General features: G+C 41.5%; 1 protein-coding gene across 3 annotated transcripts in view; it reads right to left on the bottom strand.

Annotated features, from left to right (window-relative positions):
- Window positions 1-21,975, bottom strand: part of LOC138209998 (carboxyl-terminal PDZ ligand of neuronal nitric oxide synthase protein) — a 51,093-nt gene that overhangs the window by 13,998 nt on the left and 15,120 nt on the right. For 2 of the 3 annotated variants that reach the window (XR_011179215.1, XM_069168878.1), the window contains exons 3-11: window positions 10,604-10,696; window positions 10,409-10,467; window positions 9,036-9,144; window positions 8,062-8,203; window positions 6,943-7,115; window positions 4,399-4,560; window positions 4,113-4,130; window positions 2,802-3,006; window positions 518-845 (exon numbers count right to left, since the gene is read on the bottom strand). Coding sequence is in view for 2 of the 3 variants with exons in the window: in XM_069168878.1 (XP_069024979.1) it covers window positions 518-845; window positions 2,802-3,006; window positions 4,113-4,130; window positions 4,399-4,560; window positions 6,943-7,115; window positions 8,062-8,203; window positions 9,036-9,144; window positions 10,409-10,467; window positions 10,604-10,696 (1,289 nt within the window). In the remaining variant the exon portion in view is untranslated. The remainder of the gene's footprint in view (window positions 1-517; window positions 846-2,801; window positions 3,007-4,112; window positions 4,131-4,398; window positions 4,561-6,942; window positions 7,116-8,061; window positions 8,204-9,035; window positions 9,145-10,408; window positions 10,468-10,603; window positions 10,697-21,975) is intronic. The other variant, XM_069168886.1, reaches the window with a different exon arrangement.

The following is a 21,975-nucleotide window of genomic DNA, read 5'->3' as shown; positions in this document are numbered from 1 at the left end:
TCCAGCTCACTTGCATGAGGCATTTAAGGGACATCTGATAATTGTAGCTCCAGAAAACAACCTGGGTCACGCTCTCCCCCTCTAAACTGCATGAAAACTAAAGAGGTGTTTCGTAATGTTAGGTTAGGTTAGGTTAGGTAGTTACTTTATTAATCCCCGAGGGGAATTTTTTTTCGCTACAGCAGCATACAGGAAGCAATAAGATAATAATAGAATAATAGAAAAGCACATGTTCTTTTTCTCATAATAGATTTTATAAAATTGAAAGTATTGTTCAGGAAGTAGTATCCAAGTCGTGGTATCGGTACCAGTATTGAAAATTTACAACGATACCCAGCCTCTCTCTCTCTTTCCAGTCTTTATGCTAAGCTGAGCTGACTGTGGTAATTTCATATTTACCGTAGAGATATGAAGGTGGTGTGGAACTTCTCATCTACCACCGATCTGCTTACACATCACACTCCGAGCGATACCCTGCTAACCAACATGACGTTATGGAGCAGGGCAGCAGTCTTACTTTTCATCCACGTTGTCGGAGTTTCTCGACGTGAACGGGACGATCTCGGTGGAGGAGCTCTCCTTGTTGTCCGCGGTGCCGTTGGCCCTGATGAAGGGGTCCAGGCGGTCGACCGAGGCCCCCGGTTTGGTGCTGTTCTCCAGGTTGAGCAGGTTGAGGTAGGACTCGGCGCAGTCCACCTCGGTGGGGGAGAGGAGGGAGGTCTGGAGCGGCCATGCGGGTGTGGAGGTGATGAGCTGGTCCAGCGTCTGACTGTAGTGATTCTTCAGATTCAAGGAGAGGGACTTTGCTGCCGTAGAAACTAAGCTGCATGCTGACTGTTGGCCATCTGGAACGCACAGAAAACACAAATCAACAAAATATCACAGCTTTAAACAACAGTGAGGATGATGAGGGAGAATTAATCACAACCGACAAAAGGACTTTTTCTTTTTAATGATTTGCCTAAGTGCTGACTCTCATTACAGAAAGGAGGCGCTGGCACGACGCCAGTCACTGCACTCAGGCCGGCCATGTCTGAGATTAGCATTTTCTATCAAAGGGGCTAACAGGATTTACACAAGCATGAAACACGACGTGTCAAATTTTAAATGTACGCACACAAACACACACACATGCAAAGACACAATTGATATGTATAAGGATTCATACATACAGCTCTGGCGTGTGTTTGTATGATGTGTGTGTGTGTGTGTGTGTGTGTGTGTGTGTGAGAGTGGTTATTCATTATTATTTTTGGCAGGATCTGACGTTCTTTTCAGCTGCTGTAAACACAACCTCCCTCCAGAAATCCTCCTTCGGGACAAAGTGTGTGTATGTACCAAAATAAAGGTTGTTAACATAATCAGAGGTCTGACTGAGAACAGAGTGTGTGAAGGTGACATAACGCCAAGAGAAGACAACGTCTTTTTAAATCCACACCGCATGCAGTGTGATGTACTAAGTTTAGAGACGCTATTATGTGTTACACAGAGGAGTGTGGTGGGTTGATGAATAAGCTCTTCGTTTTAATTGTCAGTACGACATAAAACCGCAACAATCCTTTCAAAGTAAAATCTAATCTTGAAGAACTGTCAGGGCGCCAGACGATGAATCCTGGTGACTCTGATTTGATTTCTTTCAGATGATTTTGAATGACTTTGGTGAACTGGCCAACAGCTTGATACGGTTAAGCATCTACAGAATTAATGACATTCACATCAGCTGCAGTTGTTGTCTGCGCTTACTGTGATTGAGCAACCGTTAGCATGCAAACATGCAACATTAGTATGTGTTAGCATTTAGCTGATGGTGTCTTCCACCTCACAGAGCAGCTGGCATGTATGCAGAATCTTGATCTTGTTACTATGACGTACATTAACTGAGTGCAGCAACTTGTTTTCCTCAAAAAGGCAAACTGTAAAATGTAAAACTTAGCATATCAGATCTGAAAGCAGTTCAGTTAAAAACAGAAAACAGATCCTCTCGAAACCTGCATGAGCATTTTCTTCCTCACTAAATTCAATTACTCTTGACTTAAGTGCCTCCTTTGATGCGACAATCAAATCATATTATGCATGAAATAACCTTTCTAACGTGTTCAATAATACTGCTTCTGCTCACAAGGAGGACAATGTTTTTTTTTCTCCCGAACCAATACAAGTGAAATGCTCATTTTAAGGACACCCATGTGGTGCTAAGGTAAAAGCAATTTAATTTCAATTCAATTCAATTCACTTTATATAGTGCCAAATCAAAAAGTTACTCCGGGGCCCTCAACATAGTAAAGTCCTTACAGCAGAACTTTACAACATTATACAAAGGAACCCAACAATTCAATCATCCCCACAGGAGCTCGGAGGAAAAAAAATAGGACGAAGTTTCTCAGAAAAAACGCAGACAGCTGGAAGGAAAAACTCCCTCTTCACAGGAAGAAAAACCTCTGGAAATCCTCCAACAGCTGGAAGGAAAAACTTCCTTTCAACAGGAAGAAACCTCTGACAGAATCGGAGGTGGGCGGCTATCTGCAGGGAGAGACAAGAACAGCACAGGGAACCACGACACTAAAAAGCACCGTCATCCACCTGCAGAGCAGAGTTCAGTCCCTGGCAGCTTCTGCCCCCATTAAACACAACTCACAGTGTTGGCAGGCAGGAAGCCAGTGAGGGATCATGTTTGTGTCCTGACTGTCTGCATCGTCCACTGAACAACAGAAGAGTGAGCGCCGCGTGCTGCGGCTGACGGGGAGAACCTGACCTGACACGAGTATGTCGGAGGCATCGCACTGTTCCAGCCAGTCACTCACTGTGTCCATTAGCTTGAGGCTCCTGTTGCGGCTGCCCCGGCTGCGTTGTTTTTGCCGAGCAGGCCTCCAGCTCTTTCAGCTGCTGCACGAGCAGGGCCAGGTGCTGCAGCAGGTCCCTGTTCTGCAGCAGCAGCTGGTGGACGCGAGCCTGAGCCTCCATACGAGCGGCCGTCTCCGCCGCCATCTGATCTTTCAGCAGCTGCACCTGTAATGAAAACAAAAGGCAGGATGCGTTTGGTCGTGTGAGCAGCTCTTAAACTAACATGCTGTAAATTCAAAATCTAGATGAAAAACATGTGGTTTTTTTCCCTCACACCTCGCTCTCTCTCACCACCCACATCACACACAGCATGGGGACAAAACTGGATCAATGATTCTGTCCATATCTATAGTCACAAGACTTGAACTGAGAGTATTGATGGTCGGGTATTTAGGTGCATCAATAACTGAGTGGTCGATTTTGCTTTGACAGTGTATCAAACACTGATGCACTGAGGCAACGGTGAGTTTGTGTTGTGCTTTCTTTAAGTGACAGTATTAATACGAGGCGTGATGAATCTCTAATGACATTTTGATGTTTTATTACAAACAGTTATGCATCTACGTTTTAGCACAGGTTGTGTTTAATTAAGTTAAAATGACTGTCCTTCCATAACTGTGTTAGTGCTGCCCCCTAGTGGGAACAGCATCAGTGAGAAACATACAGGGACATAAAGTGGCTGTCCTGTTACACTCACACAGCTCATACTTCTATCTAACTATATCTAAAGTGTGCTATGCGACAGAAGCCAAGACAAAGATGATTTCTATTTGTTTCTATTCTACTAATTAATCTTCAAAACAATTCTTCCTGATTTTGTGTTAGGATCGAGTAGAGTTAGTGTACCATTGTGCATTCTTCTGAGGTAAGAGTGAAAAAAAATAAAAATCTATATTTTGACAAGACTACAGCAATAACTGTGCGTCTGTGCATGTGTGGATGATACGACATGCTTCATGATGAATTACCCAGCAGACATAAAAATGAAAGTGTTTTGTCAATGTCATTAAACAAGCCAAATAAAGTTCAATAACTAATGCCACATCGGATGAGTTAAACTCTTTCCATGACTCATGATCTGTCGGAGGAAAAGACATATGGTACACAGAAATGGATCAAAAGCTGATATTGATTACTGACATCTCCAAAGTGACATTACTGGTTTGAAATGAGCTTGTCGAAGGAAGATAAAAGAGCAAAGACTATGAGAAAAGTTAGTGTTATTAATGAAGAGTCAACAGTGACATTTGCAGCTCTATGGAGGAACTCACCTCAGTGCAGCTGTCGGGCTTAGTCGATTGATAGAAGAATAGACATATTATTAACTTGTTGGTCATTAATCTATTTTTTTCAGTCAGTTTTTGAAGCAAAAGTAGTGAAAAAAATTCTCCTGTTCAAACCAATTAAATTGTAACTTGACAATCTTAAAATGTTTGACCCTGGGAAGCAATGATGGGCATTTTTCACCTTTTATTTTTAATGAAAATGTAATGAAATTTGTTTTTACAGTTTGGTGATAATGCGTTTTCCAGCTGCCTGATGCTGATTGTTTCTTACCTGTGCGACGGCCACCTGTGTGTGCTGCTGCTGCTGCTGCAGCTGCTGCTGAAGGAGCTGCAGGTAGTGCTGCGACGCCAGCGGAGTGAGCGACGGAGAGCGAGGGCTGCTGGGAGTAACGCCTTGGGATGTCACAGTGAAGACGGACCTTCGATCAAAGTCCTGGAGAACACAAAAACAACACTTTAAAAAAAAAAAAAAATTATTGATGGAAGGAAAATGGTTTAAGGTGAAGCTGTAATCTCTGACATCACATTAAAGACACAATGGCTTTCAGTGTTCAGCCGTCAGAACCCACAGCACTGCCAGCTTTTCATCCTCCTGACATAATAGGACCTATTTTTAGACCCTGGACACCAGATAAATGCAATTAACAAACCAGTAGGATAGAAAAATTCCTGGTCCTCTGAGTCCTTAAGACCAGGACTGCGACCCACTGATCTGGAGCCCCCTGGAGCCCGACTGTAACTCCCCACCAGCACTGGAATAATCTCTAATCCCATTACCATATCACATAACTCTCTCCCTCGATCCCTATCCCTCCTCCCTTGAGATGATTTTCCAGATGATCTCTGGTAGCACAAATATTTCCTGGAGAAATAGGCCATTTCCTAAGCAGCTTTTCACTCCTCCTCCTCCCTCACATACGACAGAGGGGTTTTGTATCTGTGGTATCTAAAAGAAATATGATTTTAATATGTGTCTGGATGGCTTCAGTGAGACAATATATTCATACCAAAACACATTAAATTCATGGCTGTATAGTCTCATCAATGCTACTGCTGTCATGCAAAATTACCTTTTTTTCACAGTACATTGTAATGCCTATATTTCGCCACTAGAGGGCAAAGTGTCACACTGTAAAGTACAGCACATTTAATTTGAGTCCTTCAGATAGTGCAGGTCAGTGAGCTTTAAGTAAGATCTGAATAAAAGTAAAAAGAAATTTAAATTTGGCACTTTAAATTCTATTTTTAATAGATTTAGACAATCTAGTCTTTCAGGTACAGTATAAGGTCCTGAAAACTTCAATGTGAAAACAACTTTTTTCTGCCACAGTTTTGTGTCCTTTTTACGAGCTTTGAAGTGGGTGAAGATGAGAAAATTAAAAAAGGGGATGTCACATACTTCAATGCACCAAAAAAAATTATCTCGTGAAACTGTTATAAACTTTCTAAAAGGCCATTTTACACTAAAGTAGAACCACTTTTTTTTTTTTTTAATATAGTAGAATGTCATTGAGAAAACGACTTAAGGGTCTTAAATTGATTGAGAAAATAACCATTAACAGCAGCAATTTGATTCAATACTTCAAACGGTCCTGGAGGTCTTTTATTTTCTCCACCCTTGTGTTGCCTGTTTGCCACCTCCAAACCCAATACAACCACCATCTTTATCAATAGCTTTCATCCAGTCCTCCTTTCTGTTATCCAGATCTCTCATTAATCCTTCCTCCATCTTGGTCTTCCCTTCTCTCTCATTCCCTCCTTGCTTATCTTCATGGAGCAGATGTTTGTGAACCCCTCAATGGGATTATAGTGGCGTCTCTCAGAAATCAAAGGGAGCAGACTGGGTTTTTTGGGATTAGGTGTCCCCCTTACACAGCTAGTAGGAATATTCAGGTTCCCATTCTCTCTTTTCACAGCATGGTATCAACCGTGTCTACCACGCTCGCTCTGCTGACAAATCCAAAAGAACACATCATGACACACCAAAGCCTTTTGCATCTTTTCATGCTGTGCCTGTCAAAACATTACAGAAAGATAATCGTCAAGTTCCAACTTCATAAGGATTTACCAGTCTGCCAAATCTGAAGCACAGTGAAACAAAAAAAAGAAAAAGAAAAGAAAAAGTAGTCTTTTTTACCTCATGCAAGAGTGATCAGGTCAATTCAAAGCTACAGTATCTGCTGCCAAACTGGAGCCGGTATTAGTCATGGAGGGCTGCAGTCAATGATGTGGTCAGATACTGCAGCAGATGACAAAGCACTGTACTTGCTTACTTCAACGAGCCATTTGGCAGCACTATGCCAACATAATAGCGTCAAAACACCACTAAAGCCAAAGCAATGACTCAACAGAGCAGAGGCGAAGTCCTGTAGTTACAAAAGCAGACTGAGTTCGGAGCAAAGAAACCTGTAATCATTTAATTAGAGAAGTTGCTGCCGGCACACAGCCGGCGCCAGAAATAAAAGGACAATGTTTACTACAACTGAGATGGGAATAAACTGGCATACAAATGTGGAGTTTATGATGAGAGTGAAATGTGAATGTGAGGCTGCCCTTACAAATCCATTCTGCTGTTTCTCAAGGTTGAGCTGACCACTCACCATGACAAGCAATATTGGCACACTAAAGGAGTTGTGTGCTTTGATATTAGTGCTTCTGAAACAGCCGGGCTCTGGGCCTTTCCGGCAGTGGAAACAGTTCCTGTAACTTATAAACGGGTAAATCGACATTTAATGTTACGCAGCGACTGGACAGCTGTGCAGAGGAGAGGACGTCAGGTTTGAGCTGCACCTTTTAGCATCCCACATTATCTTACCATGATAGTCTGTCCAGGTTTGACGACGTTCAGCTCAGCCAGGCTCTGCAGGATTTCACTGACCGCCATCTCACACAGAGAAGTACCAGCCGAAGGATCCTCTCCTCCTCGTCTTCCTCCATGTTTGCCGTCCTCGTCTTCTTCGATTCGCTCTGCTCCCGTCAGCTTACGGCCTGTAGAGGAGTCCACAGAAGGCACAACGTCACCTCCGGGGTTTACGTTTGGATCTGTTATTGTGCAGAGGACATCTGTGGTCATATGTGAGTAAATAAATAATGAAGCAACAATCAGACATAGATGGTCCAAATTTATATAACCAAACCTCACATTAACACTATTTTGAGCACACGACTACTAATTCACCCTCTCTGATGCCAGAAAAGGACTCATTCTGTGTGCAAATTACACTCATTATCGGTAACACTGTCAATCACACCCTTGTGTCGTCCAATGATGTGAGAGCTGTAATCAACGGGAATCTTTCCCACTGCGATCCTTCATCTCACGTTAAATGTATGCAGCACGAGGCCTCTGAGGAAACACAAATCCACATTATCCCAATGTTTGTTCTGTAAATCTGTTTACAGTCGAATGTAACCAGACATCTGCGCTGTCACGCTTTGATCACTGCACTAAATTAACGAGCTAGTGAGGTTTGACGGTTCAATTTAGGCCATGACGAGGCGTGTAATCAAAGTAAAGCGCAGCAAAGTCAAGCTCTCGCTAGGAGAAACACAAACTCACAGTGACCATATGGACCAATCAACGCTCATAAACTCCGTGTTTTACACAATTTCGTTGTTCAGACCAGATGTTCAAGGTAAAATGTGGTTTACACCACCACGCTTCTGTCTCTTAACATGAAAAGAAACAAAAAGGCTTTAACAGCAGTTTGTATCCATCCAATGGAGGGAAAAACAAATGTATCAAATAAGAATGATAAATATTACATCATACCTCATTTTAATATATTGTAATTATTATAAACATCATCATCATTAATAGCCAGAATGTAGTAACCAAACTATGTATATTTGAAAGTGTTCTGCAATGGTTTAATTGTGGATAGCAGATATTATTATTATTATTATTGGTGAACCCTATTCAGGTTTTCCTCACCGCTGCTGTTGGACTCCTCCGTCGACTTGTCACTCTCTCCGTCCGCCTGTCCGTCAGCGTCCTGCTCAGCATGCTGCAGACTGAGCTTATGACACACCTCGAAGGCCTGACCGACTGTCCGCACGATACGCATGGCCTGCGTCTGACACGGAGAAGAGGAACACGGATAGAGATAACAGGTCACAGGTCATTGTTTAGAGCAGAAGAATCCAATAGTAAACTACACGTGAGCATGTTTTCAGTGAGCAATGTCACTCATCAGCTCCTCCTGTCTGCTTTGACAGTTCACCGGTGAAATCTGCTGATGGATGGATGGACTGAAAACATACAGACTCTCAGTAATCCTTAGCACATGCTTGAATAATGTGACTTTTGCGGGACAGCTCTCATTATAGCTGACTGATATGAGAAAATCAGACATCTGAGCCAAACCTGCAGAAACTGCAGAAGCACATAAGAAAAGCTTAAACTGTAGGAAAGGTAAAGAGATGCTTGTCTGAAATATGCAGCTTCAATCTTGGTCCTCGAGTGCATCTATTCTGTATTCACTGCAGGCTGTGGATCCGCTGAGCCACCGAATAGCAACTAAGCCACTGAAAATTGAATTTCAGATCAAATTTGAAACCACAATCGATTAACTGAGGTGACATAAATTGAAAATTTAAATAAAAGATAAAAATGAAAAACAGAGTACACTTGCTGAATGCAGAAGAATTCTATTTTATTTAATTTATTTCGTTTACCTTGGAGGGAGCCGGAGTGACTGCTGGCTTCAGTTTCCAGTCTTTATGCTAAACTAAGCTAACCCCATGCTGGCTGCAGCTTCCTATTTACTGTACTGACATGAGAGTGGTATCGATGCTCTCATCCAGTCCTCAGAAAAAAAGCACATTTTCCAAAAACTATTGCTATGGATTATCATAGTGCAGATCTGTACATGTCTATGGTTTGACTCAAGCTAACTCAAACTGCACCTTCTTCTTTGATTTGAAGACATTACATCTGAAGGAATTATTGGAGCCATCTCTTGCGATGTAGCTGAAGATCTTTAAATCCTGGGAGTCGTGAGATACGTAGAAAATCCTGAAAAAAAATGACAGAAAATTTGATTACCAAAATATAATTAATGCTAAAAATGTTAAATGTTAACACACAATCCACTAGTTTTTTTTTTTTTTTTTTAACCACTGTCCTCCTAATGACAAATAACAAAAAAAAAAATCCAAAAGAAAGACCTGACATAACTCAGAACCATTCACTATATATAAAAGTGGACGCGGCTTGCAGGTCTGAAAAGTGAGCCCAATGTGGATCTGCCTTTGAGTGCAATACCAGCGGGGGCCACTAGGGGTTGGCTCGAGGCCTCATAACAGCAGTTCACAAACCAACGGGTGACGTTACCATTTGCTCAGAAGCAGGTGAAAGGGGAATATTCACAGTATAATGCTTTTAGAAAATTACAATACTTATTACTCCTTGTGTTTTATCCCGCACAAGTATGCTGTCCCGTCTCGTTCTGTCCTTGCCAGAAACCTTAAGACTACTAAAACTCCACAGTTAACCGGTAAAGCAAAATGTCAGAGCTTCATCTCCATCTGAAGCTCTACTCCAATAAAACGTCTCCAGTGGGAACCTGGCAAACAAATTATGACTATCTTCTACTGAAAAGCACATTCACACACACTGAAATGCAAGCGAGGATGAGGTGTGGTTTTGCTAAATGCGATCCTCCCACAGATCTATCCAAATTTTACACACACACACACACACACACACACACACACACACACACACACACACACACACACACACACACACAGTCCTCATTAGTAACACTAGCATCTGACACCAATTCTGACACTTTCCAGCGAAAGTGCCGAGTTGCTGATCAGTGACTGGAACCTTCGCATGTCCATTCATATCTGAGTAACAAGCTCCCTCATCACCCTGCAAACTCAAACACCAAATACAATCTGAAAATAGTATGCTTCGGGGAAAAAAAACAACCCACAAGAACAGGACAACATACCAAAGTGCACAAAGATACGTTCTACAAACAACATGCACAAGCTATAGATTATTCATTATACATGTAACCGCATTTGGCGTACTGCGTATAGAACATTCAAGCACATTAAACCTGTATGGTAAAGTTCATGGCAGGACCTGTGGGAGGCACGATTTTGACTGAAACATTATGTGTTATCTGCAGTACACTCACAGTGATCACTTTGGTGAAAGCTAATGAACATGGAGTGAAAAGTACAGGACTGGACTGGATATCAGGCCGTTTTATACAGTGGGTGTATAAAGGATTTATATTTGTTTCAGTAATGAACATACTGACCTGTATATTGGATCGTGCATGATGAGCATTTTGCTCTCATCCCATGTCCATTCTTTTCTCTGTGTGAAACAAATGAGCAGCTTTAAGCACCAGATTAAGAAGTCATACCTTTATTATTACTATTATAAAAGCGGTAGTTACTTTCTGAGTCAAAGGTCATTTCAAATGTCAGTGATTTTATCGCCACTGATTTACCTTCTGCTTCTTCCTCAGCATCACCTTGACCCCATCCACAGACACCACGATGCTGACCTTCTTCTTCTTGATGTTCTTGGCCTTGAATTCATACTGGGAAAACAAATGAGAAGCACACCAGATTATTAATAATACATCTCAACAGCATCCTATTTTTGCTGTGTGAATTTAAAAAAAGAGACCTATTATGCTCATTTCCAGCTTTTTATTTTGATTCTGGAGCTCCACTATAGTAGCATTACATGAATCACAGTTAAACCGAAAATCCTTATATATTTTATAGTGGCCCCTAATGCAGCTCCTCAGTTCTTCTTGTGTCTGAAACGAGCTGTTTTAGCTTCTGTCCCTAAAGTGTTCTTGCCAGTGCGGAAAGGAAAACTGTAAACGTATTGACTAAAATACTTTCTCATTTTCTATTGGAAATGGCAACTACAAAAATCCCCCGTACATGTTTGAGCCCGGACAACAAATACACGCGCAGCAACAAGGATTACAGCAGGACATCTGTTAAATATCTGGCTCATTACCTGCTTAATGTGTGAAAGGATGGTGGATTTAACTGAAGAAAAATGCATAATGAGTCAGGCACAGTCTCGTAAGAGCTCAGAAACAATGAATTTCACCAAAGAAAGAGCTTTTGTTTTACATCAACTAATCTGATGATTTTTTTAAAATCTGGTTTTGGTCGAGAAAATGTGAAAAATACTTGTTTTATGTGTTTAACAGTTCGACACAAATATTTTCCCCTAATCATATTCCCTAATATCATAAAAGAATATATTCTCTTTACCATATAAAATCAAGAACAACAAAGAAAAATTAATCTTGCAGAGGCAAAAAAATCAGCTAATTCTGGGATTTTATTCTTGAAGCTTCACTACTGATGATAAATTATCAACAATGTTGTCGATACATTTTCTGTCTATTGACAAGTCTGAATGATTGTCAACTTGTTTCACCTCTATGTGCACGCATATGCAACAGAATTACACTCACACACCACTGCCATTCATTTATTCCAGTTAAGAGATGTCCTGCTTTGGCAGGCTGACAGAATTAAGGGCACAGTCAGTCAGCATTAAAACATGATCTGCACAGTACTTTAATATACTGTATCAGCATATTTAACAGCTGGGCAGTTCACAATCAAAATTCTGCTTATGTGTGGGTGGTTGCAAGCATTCATCAGGTAGAAAGGTTTATCTGCAACGGGACAGTTGGATTACAGAGACAGATAAACCTGACTAACTTCACCTTGACTGTAATCAGTCCCTCTGGGAGATTTTGCTGAATTTTTGGGATTGTTGTGATCAAAAATGTTTGATTTTGCAGCTGCTTTTCTCAAATATTGCGCTTCTATTTGAAAATTTCTATGTATTTTTTTTCCAGTAAAAATTGCAAGATAAGAAAAATAATGTATGCACAAAAACAAAGTACTCTCATACAAGTGTGTTGTGTCTAAAACATTTGTAATTAAACAAAGTGTATGATTAGACTGATGCAGAGAAGTGCAATGATCGGAAGCATCATTTTTATGATAACACTAAATTTCCCATAAACTTCTGGTTTTTTTTTTTACCATCAATTCGGTTTGTTTTGATGTTGAAAGGAGACGTTTCCCATAAACTTCCGTTTTCAGTCTTGCTGACTGTAAAAGAGGAGTTATTTATGTTGATGAGGCAAGTTTTGTTTGAAAAAGCTCACTGTGCATTAGTATGTTCAGCAGAGTTTGTACTGAGAAAGCTTATTGTGGAGAAATCGCAGGAAATTTGCAGAATTACAAGCTTCCGTGAATATTGCAGAGACAGGTTGAAGGTGCATTAATTGCTGCAATCGCATGATCGCAAATTTCCTGGAGGGACTGAATAATGTATGTATAGAAAGCAATATGTTAGAAATTCGATGAGCGAAAATGATCATGTGGCCATCCACAGCTGAGCCACACTTCTGCTCCTCAGGACACAAATCTACCTGCTAAATTAAACAACCACATTTAAGTGAAAAGGCCCAGGACATGGGTTTGTCTCCGTTCTGTTTTCTGAGCGCTACACAACAGCTGTGTCTGCACTGAGTGACAATTTCACCTCGTCAGCTGGCCGGGCGCTCGGCTGAGGAACTTAGCAAGTCTGGCCTGTCAACTCAGATCTGTGTCCCTTTTAAACACGGACCGCAGTTCAACTTTTGTTAGCCACCGGATCAAGGCCTTACAATGGCGACGGCCAGGCCTCAGCCGTCCATCAAGTCACAAAATGCAAGTGTTCGACTTATGAGCCATTAAGCTGGTTTCATGCTGTGGCCTGCGCAGGGTCAAATATGGCAGAAATTTGGGGTGTAATTCAGCTGCAGTGAAAAATGGCACGTTTGGAGTCCGTCTCGCGTTCGACTCTTTGGACTCTGCAGACAAAGTGGGCGGCACTTCCCGCTTGAGCTGGCAGAGTTTCCCCGAAAACAAGCGTCCAGTCTTTTACCGCAGTCTGACAAAAATGGTACTTTATAGCAGAAGTGATTGGTCTTCAGCCAGTTGAATAAGTAAAGGAGATGAGAAAATTAGCCGTTAGAGTGAAACATAAATGGCAATATGACAGTGAAGGGTAAGAAGACGGGGGGAGAGGGGAGCAGACACAACGAGACACAAGGAGAGGAGGTGAAAGGATGGCTGTTGTTATGTAAGGACCTCCTGGAAACTGTGACCTTTTGCACCGGCGACACAATCCCACCATGTAACAATTAGCTTCGCATGAAGCCAAGACCTACATGGTATGATTAGGAGATATTTTGGTTTGTATTTGTCCACGCTATCTGTGACTGAGAGTTAATAATCGCCCACACTTAATGAGACGATTTTTGTCATCCGTTTGTGTGTTGTCATACTTTCTTTCGTGATCATTTTCTGCTAGTGTCTCTCTGAAATGCCCTGCTCTCCCTGCCCTGGATCCGTGATGATTAAAGTTTCAGTCTCTAATTATACAGAACTGAGTCCTGAGAGAGCTGATTAAATAGAGAATAGGTTTAGAGAGGGAGAGGAGGAAACACAGCACAGAGACGGAGAGAGGAGGAATGGGGGTGGAAATGATGGTGTCGCAATGTGAAGTGGCGCGGCGGTGAGATGAAAGGCGAGTGTCCGAGTGGGAAACCCAAACACAGGTGCAGAAGTTCAATTATCTCTATTGCAGTGTGCTTGTGAGCCCTGTTGAAACCAACTTATAATGAGAGCAAGCTATTTTCTCTGGCACTATGAATGAGACGAGGAAATTCAAAGACAGGTGGTGGCAACCTAATCTAGTATGAGAGGGAGTGAAAAGAAGCACCATGCCTACAATCAAATTCTACCCAGAACGTGAAGGCACAGTGTGGTTTGTGCATGGGTGTAGCAAGCAATTACAGTTAGCACTAGTGCTTTTAGCGGGCTACCTGCGGCTTATTTCCTTCATTAACTTACATACTGTGCACCTGAACTCCTATGGCAATAGCTACAGCATTTAGGGTTCAAACTAATGCCAGCAAAGTTAGCCAGCTACAGTATGGATCCCCAAAACTGATAAAAAAAAAAAAAAAATTTAAATCTCGTAGCTTTTGTCAGTTCTGGAGCTCCGAGGCGAAACATGACATCTGGGAACAAAACAGAGCCAGAAAAGTCCATCTAATGTAAGAGTCAATGAAAAGATTAAAACAACAAAAAGTTTTCCATACGTAGATGGACACACTGTTCAGGCTGTCACCATCATCGAATTTTAGTTGACAATACATTGTCATAGAAATAACCGCATTTAACAATTTAATTGTCTTTTTCTTTCCATTTTACTTTGACCGCCATCTATTTGCTGCAAATCTGTATAGAAACAGCCGGATGAAACACAAATGTCATATATCCATCACTATTTCAACGGCGATGGACATATGACATTTGCATTTCATCCAGCTCTTTCTATACAAATGAATGAAAATGATTCCAGGAGATTATGTAATAACCGTGACAAAGTCTACACGTGTAAGGTGAAGTCAAGCTTACACCTGCAAAGACAGGTGGCTCAGAACTACCTTCATCCAAAGAACCGTGTGAGAACACTCACTCAGCTCTTCTATAATTAAGAGTTTATGCCAACTTTCTGGACAAGCAAAATGGGATTTTGCAACTTCACCCAAAGTATGAAATTTTTATATTTTCTTTGCTTAAGTGCAAAGTGTTTTGAAATATTCAGGCTTTTAATGCACTTGTATTGTTGTGGTTTTCCTGGTGTCAACAGGAAAATAAACAATTAAAAGCTCACGGCACACGTTCCCCTAAACCGCATGTCGCGTTAGAAAACAGGAGGGCATAAAAATATTCTGGGAAGAATTGAAAAGTTTATGACTAATATATGAATTGAACGGAGATGCAAAGGAGATGGGGCTTTAAGTTGTAAGATGCTGTCATCAAAGATTTGTCTTTAAAGCCTGAAATTGTGCCCACAATGCTGATGGTGACTGTTGCACCGAGACAGCAACGTACAAGCTTAAAGCAACCAGACTGAGAGCATTCATTTCAAATCTCTCTCAGGGTGGATGTGTGCATTTCAAGGCGTCAGGCTCATCAGTCTTCTCAGACAGCTGAACAAATTCCAGTCAGCGTTCCACTCTGCAATCTATTATGAAAGTGTCAGACAGAATAGCGATGGCTCTTCCTATGTGCACAAAATGTTCTCGGAACATTTTAGCCCTGAGTTATAAATGTTCAGTTAGCTGCTTTAAAACAGACACACACACATTACAAGATCAAACCACGAACAAGAGGCCCTTCACTTTTTATTAGTGATATCTGAGCAAGCCCAGACAATAGAATTTAATGTGACAGTTTCAGAGATCTTTTTTTTTTCATGTCATGAATAATCAACTATGAGTAAACCAATTATATAATCACTGTTTGAAAAGTCAGCAAGAGCTGAGGATGATAGCTGCTTTCAGCTCCTTCATGTGTTGTTTAGCTCAATTTGAACAGATTATTATTAGATTTGGAAAACGTCTTAATTTTTTTTTGCCATGCCAGTGGTGTGGCTTTAAGAATGGAAATGTTGATTGATTTACCAATTTGGTCCAGGCTGAAATATCTCAACAACAAGCGGATGAGTTACTGCACCATTTTGTCATTCATATTCCCAAGAGGACAAATCTGTTGCCTTTTCAGATTGTTTTTCTAGCATCATTCATTTGGAGGTTGATATTTTTGTTTTTGGGGTCTCTGAAATGAAATGTCTACCAGATAGATTGTAAAATCTTGGTACATTCATTCACGCACCGTTCAGGATGAACGTTTAAACTCATTTTGTACTTGTTTGAACAAAACAAAACAAATACATAAGCAGAGAAATATACTCAGCTCCATGCGGCACATAATCAGTTGATTATATTTGCACAGACCAGAGGAAACGTTTCTGTCAGTCAAACAGCAAAACTTTACAATTTCAATAATGTATTCTGACTATAATGTATTGCGCCACCATATATTAACTACCGCAGGAGGAGTTATGAGATGAACACTTAGCAAGAATGAATCGATTGAAAGGACTAGCTTCCCCACATTTCAGGAAATATCCATATTCACTTTCATGTCGAGAGATTAGATGAGGAAATTGATACTGTTATGATATCTGTATACTAAATATGAACCCAAACTTTTCCTTTTCATAAAGACTGGAACTGGAGGAACCAACTAGTTTCAATCTTTCTGAAGACAGATGAAAAAAAAATCTGCCTAGTAGCACCTCTAAAGCTCACCGATTAACACATTACATGTTTTTAGTCTTTTTAAAAATTGGTGCAAAAGCAAAAATGACAATTAAGGTTTGGAGGTTTTTATCTTTGTTTCTCCCTGCTTCCAGTCTTCATTCTAAGCAAAGCTTAGCAAGAAAGCGTATTTTCTATGATGCTAAAGTATTCTTTGAAGTGTAGAGAAACATTAGTATCGGGATGATTTATTATTGGTCATTTTTCTGTTGGGCCGATGCTTCACCACACACAGAAAGTCCAAAAAAGTATGTCTAATGATCCCAAGACTCAGATCAAGATGTGACATCTTTCTCCTTAGAGACACTGCAGTTCAAGGAACGGGGCTCCCGGTCATTAAGTGGGAGTAATTATACTGCAGATACTGTAAATAAACCAACCGGCTACAAATGCTATCTGCCAAAAGAACTCCTAATGAAAGGCCGCTGAGTCCTACAGTATTTGGTTCATGCTTGAAAGTCGGGCTTCAGAGAAATGTCAAAGGAAAAGTTTTTTCCTGCTGCTAATGGATATTTTTAGAATGAATAAATGTGCCGGATTTAGGTTTAGCAAGCCAAATCGTGGAATAAGAAATTAAGGGCAACCCCCAGTCCCCTCCAACAATCCTGAAAAGCAGAGGAATGCGGGGTGCATTGTGGGTCATTGATGCTCCCTGTTGTACCACTGAATCCATACAGGAGTCCACAATAGGCTCTATAGATCGCAACCTAGCAACCCCTTCATTATAATTCCCCAGGATTTGGGAAGTTCCAAGGAATTTTGCTGCTTTTTCCCCAAATGGTTACACAAAGAGATGACTGTTGGGAGCCGAGAAACTCAACAGCTGCCCAACAGCCTGGCATTTAACGAAGAAAAAAAAAAAAAAAAAAGTTCTTGGAAATCAAAGAGCTGAGAAACTACTTGAATTACAGTTGGCGCATTTATTTAATGTCAGTCAAATTGCAAGTGCAAGCAGCTGCATTTGACAAAAAAGATAGAAAAGACAATGGTGCTTTAGTCACTGCTGCTCAACGAGACTCTCCATGTGAGAGGTATTTTCAGAGAAGCCTCGTGGCGAGACGGGAGGAGGAGGGAGTGACTCCCATGATGGCAGAGATGCCCGAAACCTCCAGAGAGAACTGGCATTAGTCAGCAGGAGTGTGTACGAGGGAGCAATTACCTCGACAGTCGCCACAGATGACGACCTTGGCCGAGATTGGAAACGGGGGTGGGGGGAGTTCGGTTTTTTTTCTGCACACTGTCTGTGTTATGTGTGAAAAACATATAGGAGCCGGATGAAATAAAAAAGAAAGTGTTTGTGTGTGTGTGCTGCTGACTGTTGGCACCCTGTGTGAAGATATTATGGATTGGACTTCTGGGCTCCTGTTGGCAGCCTCCGGTGAGCAGCAGCAGTCCCCAGAGGGAGAGAGGGTGCGACCAGGAAACAGCCTGCTTAACTGCTTGCTTAATGGGGCATCTCCATGACAGCAGGGTTACACGCCAGACTGGAATTTACTGCAAAGGGTGTACAATTACTGGGGCTTTTATTATGAAATAAACTCTCCATGTAGAATGGGAGCAGAGCTGATTAAATTGCTTTGTTTCTGTTGTGGTTTTTCAAAAAATTTTTAACCTTTCTTCAGCAGATCTCAGCGATTATCTTCCACCAGACAGATAAGCAACCACAGCTGGCACTGACTCTGCACCAGCTCCATCTGGGAGCTACAGCTGCGACTTTTCTAGATAAATGACTTTCATTACTTACACTGCAAGTCTGTTTATAGTGGCTGACAAACTTAATTGATCAATCATGGCGTTAATACGTCGGCACTGAGGCAGAGAAAGATCAAAGCCCTGGAACTCATGGGCAGCCAGCGCACCGGGCCACGTAGGGGACACACTTCATTGATCATCATAATGTCCTTTCATCTCAAATTAAAAGAGCGAGGTCAGGATGCAGGCCTGCCGCCAATGGAAAGCAGTGATTGTGATTGTGGCGGGTGTGAGTACCTTTAGGGAGGACTAGACTACACTTGACGCGGGCTTGTCAGAGGAAGCAGCTAAAACCCCGGCGCGGGCCCAGGCAGGCACTCCTCGAGTGTGGGCGCCTTTGGATTGAGAATGGACCCACGCTTGAGTGAGTCGCTGACAGGCACAGTGAAAGGACAGCTAGTCCCAGAGCGCTGACGGCAGCTACTCCGCGGTCAGTCACATGGGAACGAGGAGGAAATACAAAGGAACAACCTGAGCATGCCAAACACTTACTCTCAATGACAAATGGGCAGAAGGTGCACCAGAAGGTGAGGCTGTTATGTACATTATTTCATAACTTAGAAAAAACCAAGGTGATGCAACAGTGAGTTATAATCTGTGTCAGACAAAAGAACTCAGATGGGCTTTGACATGTTTTAAAAAAGAGGAATCAGTCAGGTATGTCCTGACATCTATAAAAGATGGAGGAAAGGCAGAACTGCACCAGCATGCAGTCTCTGGACTGATAACTTGGTCTTTGGTATTGTGTTAAAGCAAATGACGGTGTCTCCTCTAAATGAAAATCTATGTCGGTCACTAGAGGATATCGTGTCAGTGCCATGTTTTGCCTCACCTAAGTATGAAAAGTAAGGTGCCTCAGATTCGGGCACTAATATCCGTGTGGTTATGTTTTCAAAAGGCTCATTGTACCTGGTTAGAAAAAGATGATGGTTTGGGTTAAAACAAGTAACTTTATGTAGGTTAAATATGTCACGTTTTGTAAATGCACTTCAAATAAATCCACGTTGACTTTCGCTTTCTCACAGACTCGAACAAGGTTCACCTGGCTGGAAGTTCTGTTTGTTCCATCCAACCAGCCTAAACCTCCTGCATACTCTGAGCTTCTTTGCACTTCACATGACCTCCTTAACAGGCTGGTCATACGGGTGTGTACTTTTCACCCTTAAGTGCAAAGCAAACTGTGACACTTACACGGTATCAGTTGACTGACGGGTGGATTACAGGCTTGAGGGTGATACCAGACTGTTGGTGTCAAAGAGATCTTAGATATTTAGTGTAAAAATCCTACTTGTTCCAGAGGTGGGACACTTAGGGAGAGAGAGGGAACTATTGTAACCATACAGCGACTGAGATAGCTTCAGCTTTTTTTTTTACAGTTTCACATGGAATTCTTTAGAGCTGGAAAGCATGAAAACCTAATTGTAATATTAATCACAAAGGAAAACAAAATCCTAGTTGCAGCTATGGTCTGCAATAGAGATGCACCACACTGCTTTCTAGAGCTTGAAAATAGGTGCAGATCATTTATAAAGTGTTTCTTTGGCTCAACAAGCGCAGGACTGTTTTTGCCAAGGGTCTATATATCACAATAAATAAGTCCTGCAGGGATTGTCATCTTAACTTATCTCGAAAGAAAAAAGAGAAAAAAAAAAAGCAGACTCTATGTCTAAATATCAGGCTGACAGACTGAGGGATAGAAGTATCTACTGGGGCAGCAGAGCATCCTGCAGGATGAGGTTACCTCAGGTATCGCGGTGATGCAGAGATGGCGAGTGTCCGGTGTAGCAGTCAGACTAATAGGATTATAGAGACGAGCGCTGTCAGATCACAGGACCCTAAAATCTGCTTAGCACCCAGTGCGGGTGGGGTGGGGTGGGGTGGGGGTGGCACAGACACGAGGTTTATACTTCTATATAGGCAACGTAATGACCCCTAATGAGAGGTCGGGATTAAGGTTTTGAAAGGGGGTCCTGTTTATCATACAGTTGAAACAGTAATTTGATTAACTAATTATTACTAACCAGGAACTATTTTGACAACCTGCTGATCATTTCAGTGGATGAAAACTCACTCATTTTTTTTATTTTTTTTATTTCACAGCCTGAACAATCAAGAAAAGGAATAATCAGATCAATCAATAATGAATTAAATAATAACACTCAGCTACAGGGAATGAAATCGTAACCAGTAAGAATGAACCATTTCATTCGAGTGCATAAAAAGAGATAAATAATAATAGTAATAATAACTAAATGAAAACCTAGAATCTGTCAGGACTATGTAAAATTAAGCTGGACATATGGCTGCCATCAATAGGATAAAACCTAGATGTGAATGGACAGAGCTCTGGGGAGGCTACATTTAATGTGAAGGAGGTACGTGATGACGGGAAACCAGGGCGAACAAACAAAGGCAACTCTAATTAAGAAGCACCATTAAATAAAACACTGTTCGAGGTCAACGCTTAACCACATGCTAACCCTGTTGACGGGGGTAAACACGGGGTGCCAGTCAGGGTTGCCATCTGTGCCCTCACATGCAAACATGTCCCAAAAAGCCCCCTTGCACAGGAGGCTTTAAGAGTGTGAGAGCTTTCATAAAGCTCACACATGAGTAGCTTAAATCTGTGTCTGAGGGGACGGAGACAGCGTCTCATGCAGCCCACTACACCGGCAACAACTTGTCTGACAACAGAAGGTTGGGCAAAGTGTGCCACCACGTGGCACTGATTGATGACAGTCAGCTCCTCTCTGCAGTGTTTCTCCCCACCTGTCTGCTTCCTGCTCAACCTCAAGGTTAAACTGCACTGAAACCTTAAGTGATCTGCTTCAATCATGGTACAATTCACACAATATCTGGAAAAGTGAAGAGTGGAGTCATAGAGAGGCACAGAGAGAGATTGGATCTGACCTGCATCCGTTTAATTAAGTTAATCAGGTAGATTATATTGCATTTTAATTCGATGCCCCTCTGAGACTGATTATTCATCAGTCACACACTGCAGCAGATTAAAGTCAATCAGATGGATCAAATACATTGAATGCCTTTTGTGCAGAATCAAAAGACTTACTAGAGATGAGCAGTGTTAAGTATGCAGTATGATAACCAGGATGATCAATGTTCTGCCTTTGTGTTATTACCCAGAAACAAAAGACAACAGCTGTGATTTCATCTACGATCAAATGTGGTCTTGCTAACATGCTCATCTTAAGCAGGTAATGTTAACATGGTCGCCATCTTATGGAGCCCAGTGTCACACCAAAGCCGGTCCACTAGAGGAAAGCGTGTCAGTGTGACGGTTGGCCTTTCTTTGGCGTGAAAAGTAGACGCAGAGGTCATGTGACGAAGTATAAAAGCATAAAGTATAAATGTCTGTGTAGGAGGGCAGGTTGGGGTTAGTTGGATGGATAAATCAGCCAGGACACGGCGATTTGAATTCACGATAAGAGTAAAGAGGACTTGGTTTGAGTTTGGAAAAGATTTCTTTAGAGAAAACTCAAACCAAGTATGTTTCTGTGCCCAACTCCAAACCAAACTTAATGGCTTTATTGACTTAAATTAACGGACTTTCACCTCGGTGTCCAAAGTTTCTATCCACGACAATGTGACCTTCCTTAAAGAAATCTTTTCCTCACTCAAACTACATAGTTGTTGTGCCCAAACCTAACCACGGTGTTTTGTTTACCCAAATGTAGTTTTTAAAAACCGTGACACTGACACGCTGTCCTGTTGTGGACTTGGCGGTTGTATTACACACGATACCCGGCAGATAGATAGATACTTATTATTGAACTGCAGAAAATACAACTGAATGTCAATAGTTTAACGGGTATTTGGTTATAAAACAGTACAGAAAAAAA

Source organism: Embiotoca jacksoni, unplaced genomic scaffold (genome assembly GCF_022577435.1).
Source record: "Embiotoca jacksoni isolate LCO1_2020_lvr unplaced genomic scaffold, fEmbJac1.0.p SCAF_10, whole genome shotgun sequence".
Lineage (NCBI taxonomy): Eukaryota > Metazoa > Chordata > Actinopteri > Embiotocidae > Embiotoca > Embiotoca jacksoni.
Note: the sequence above shows the minus strand (reverse complement) of the source record. Positions and strands in the feature narration are given on the sequence as shown.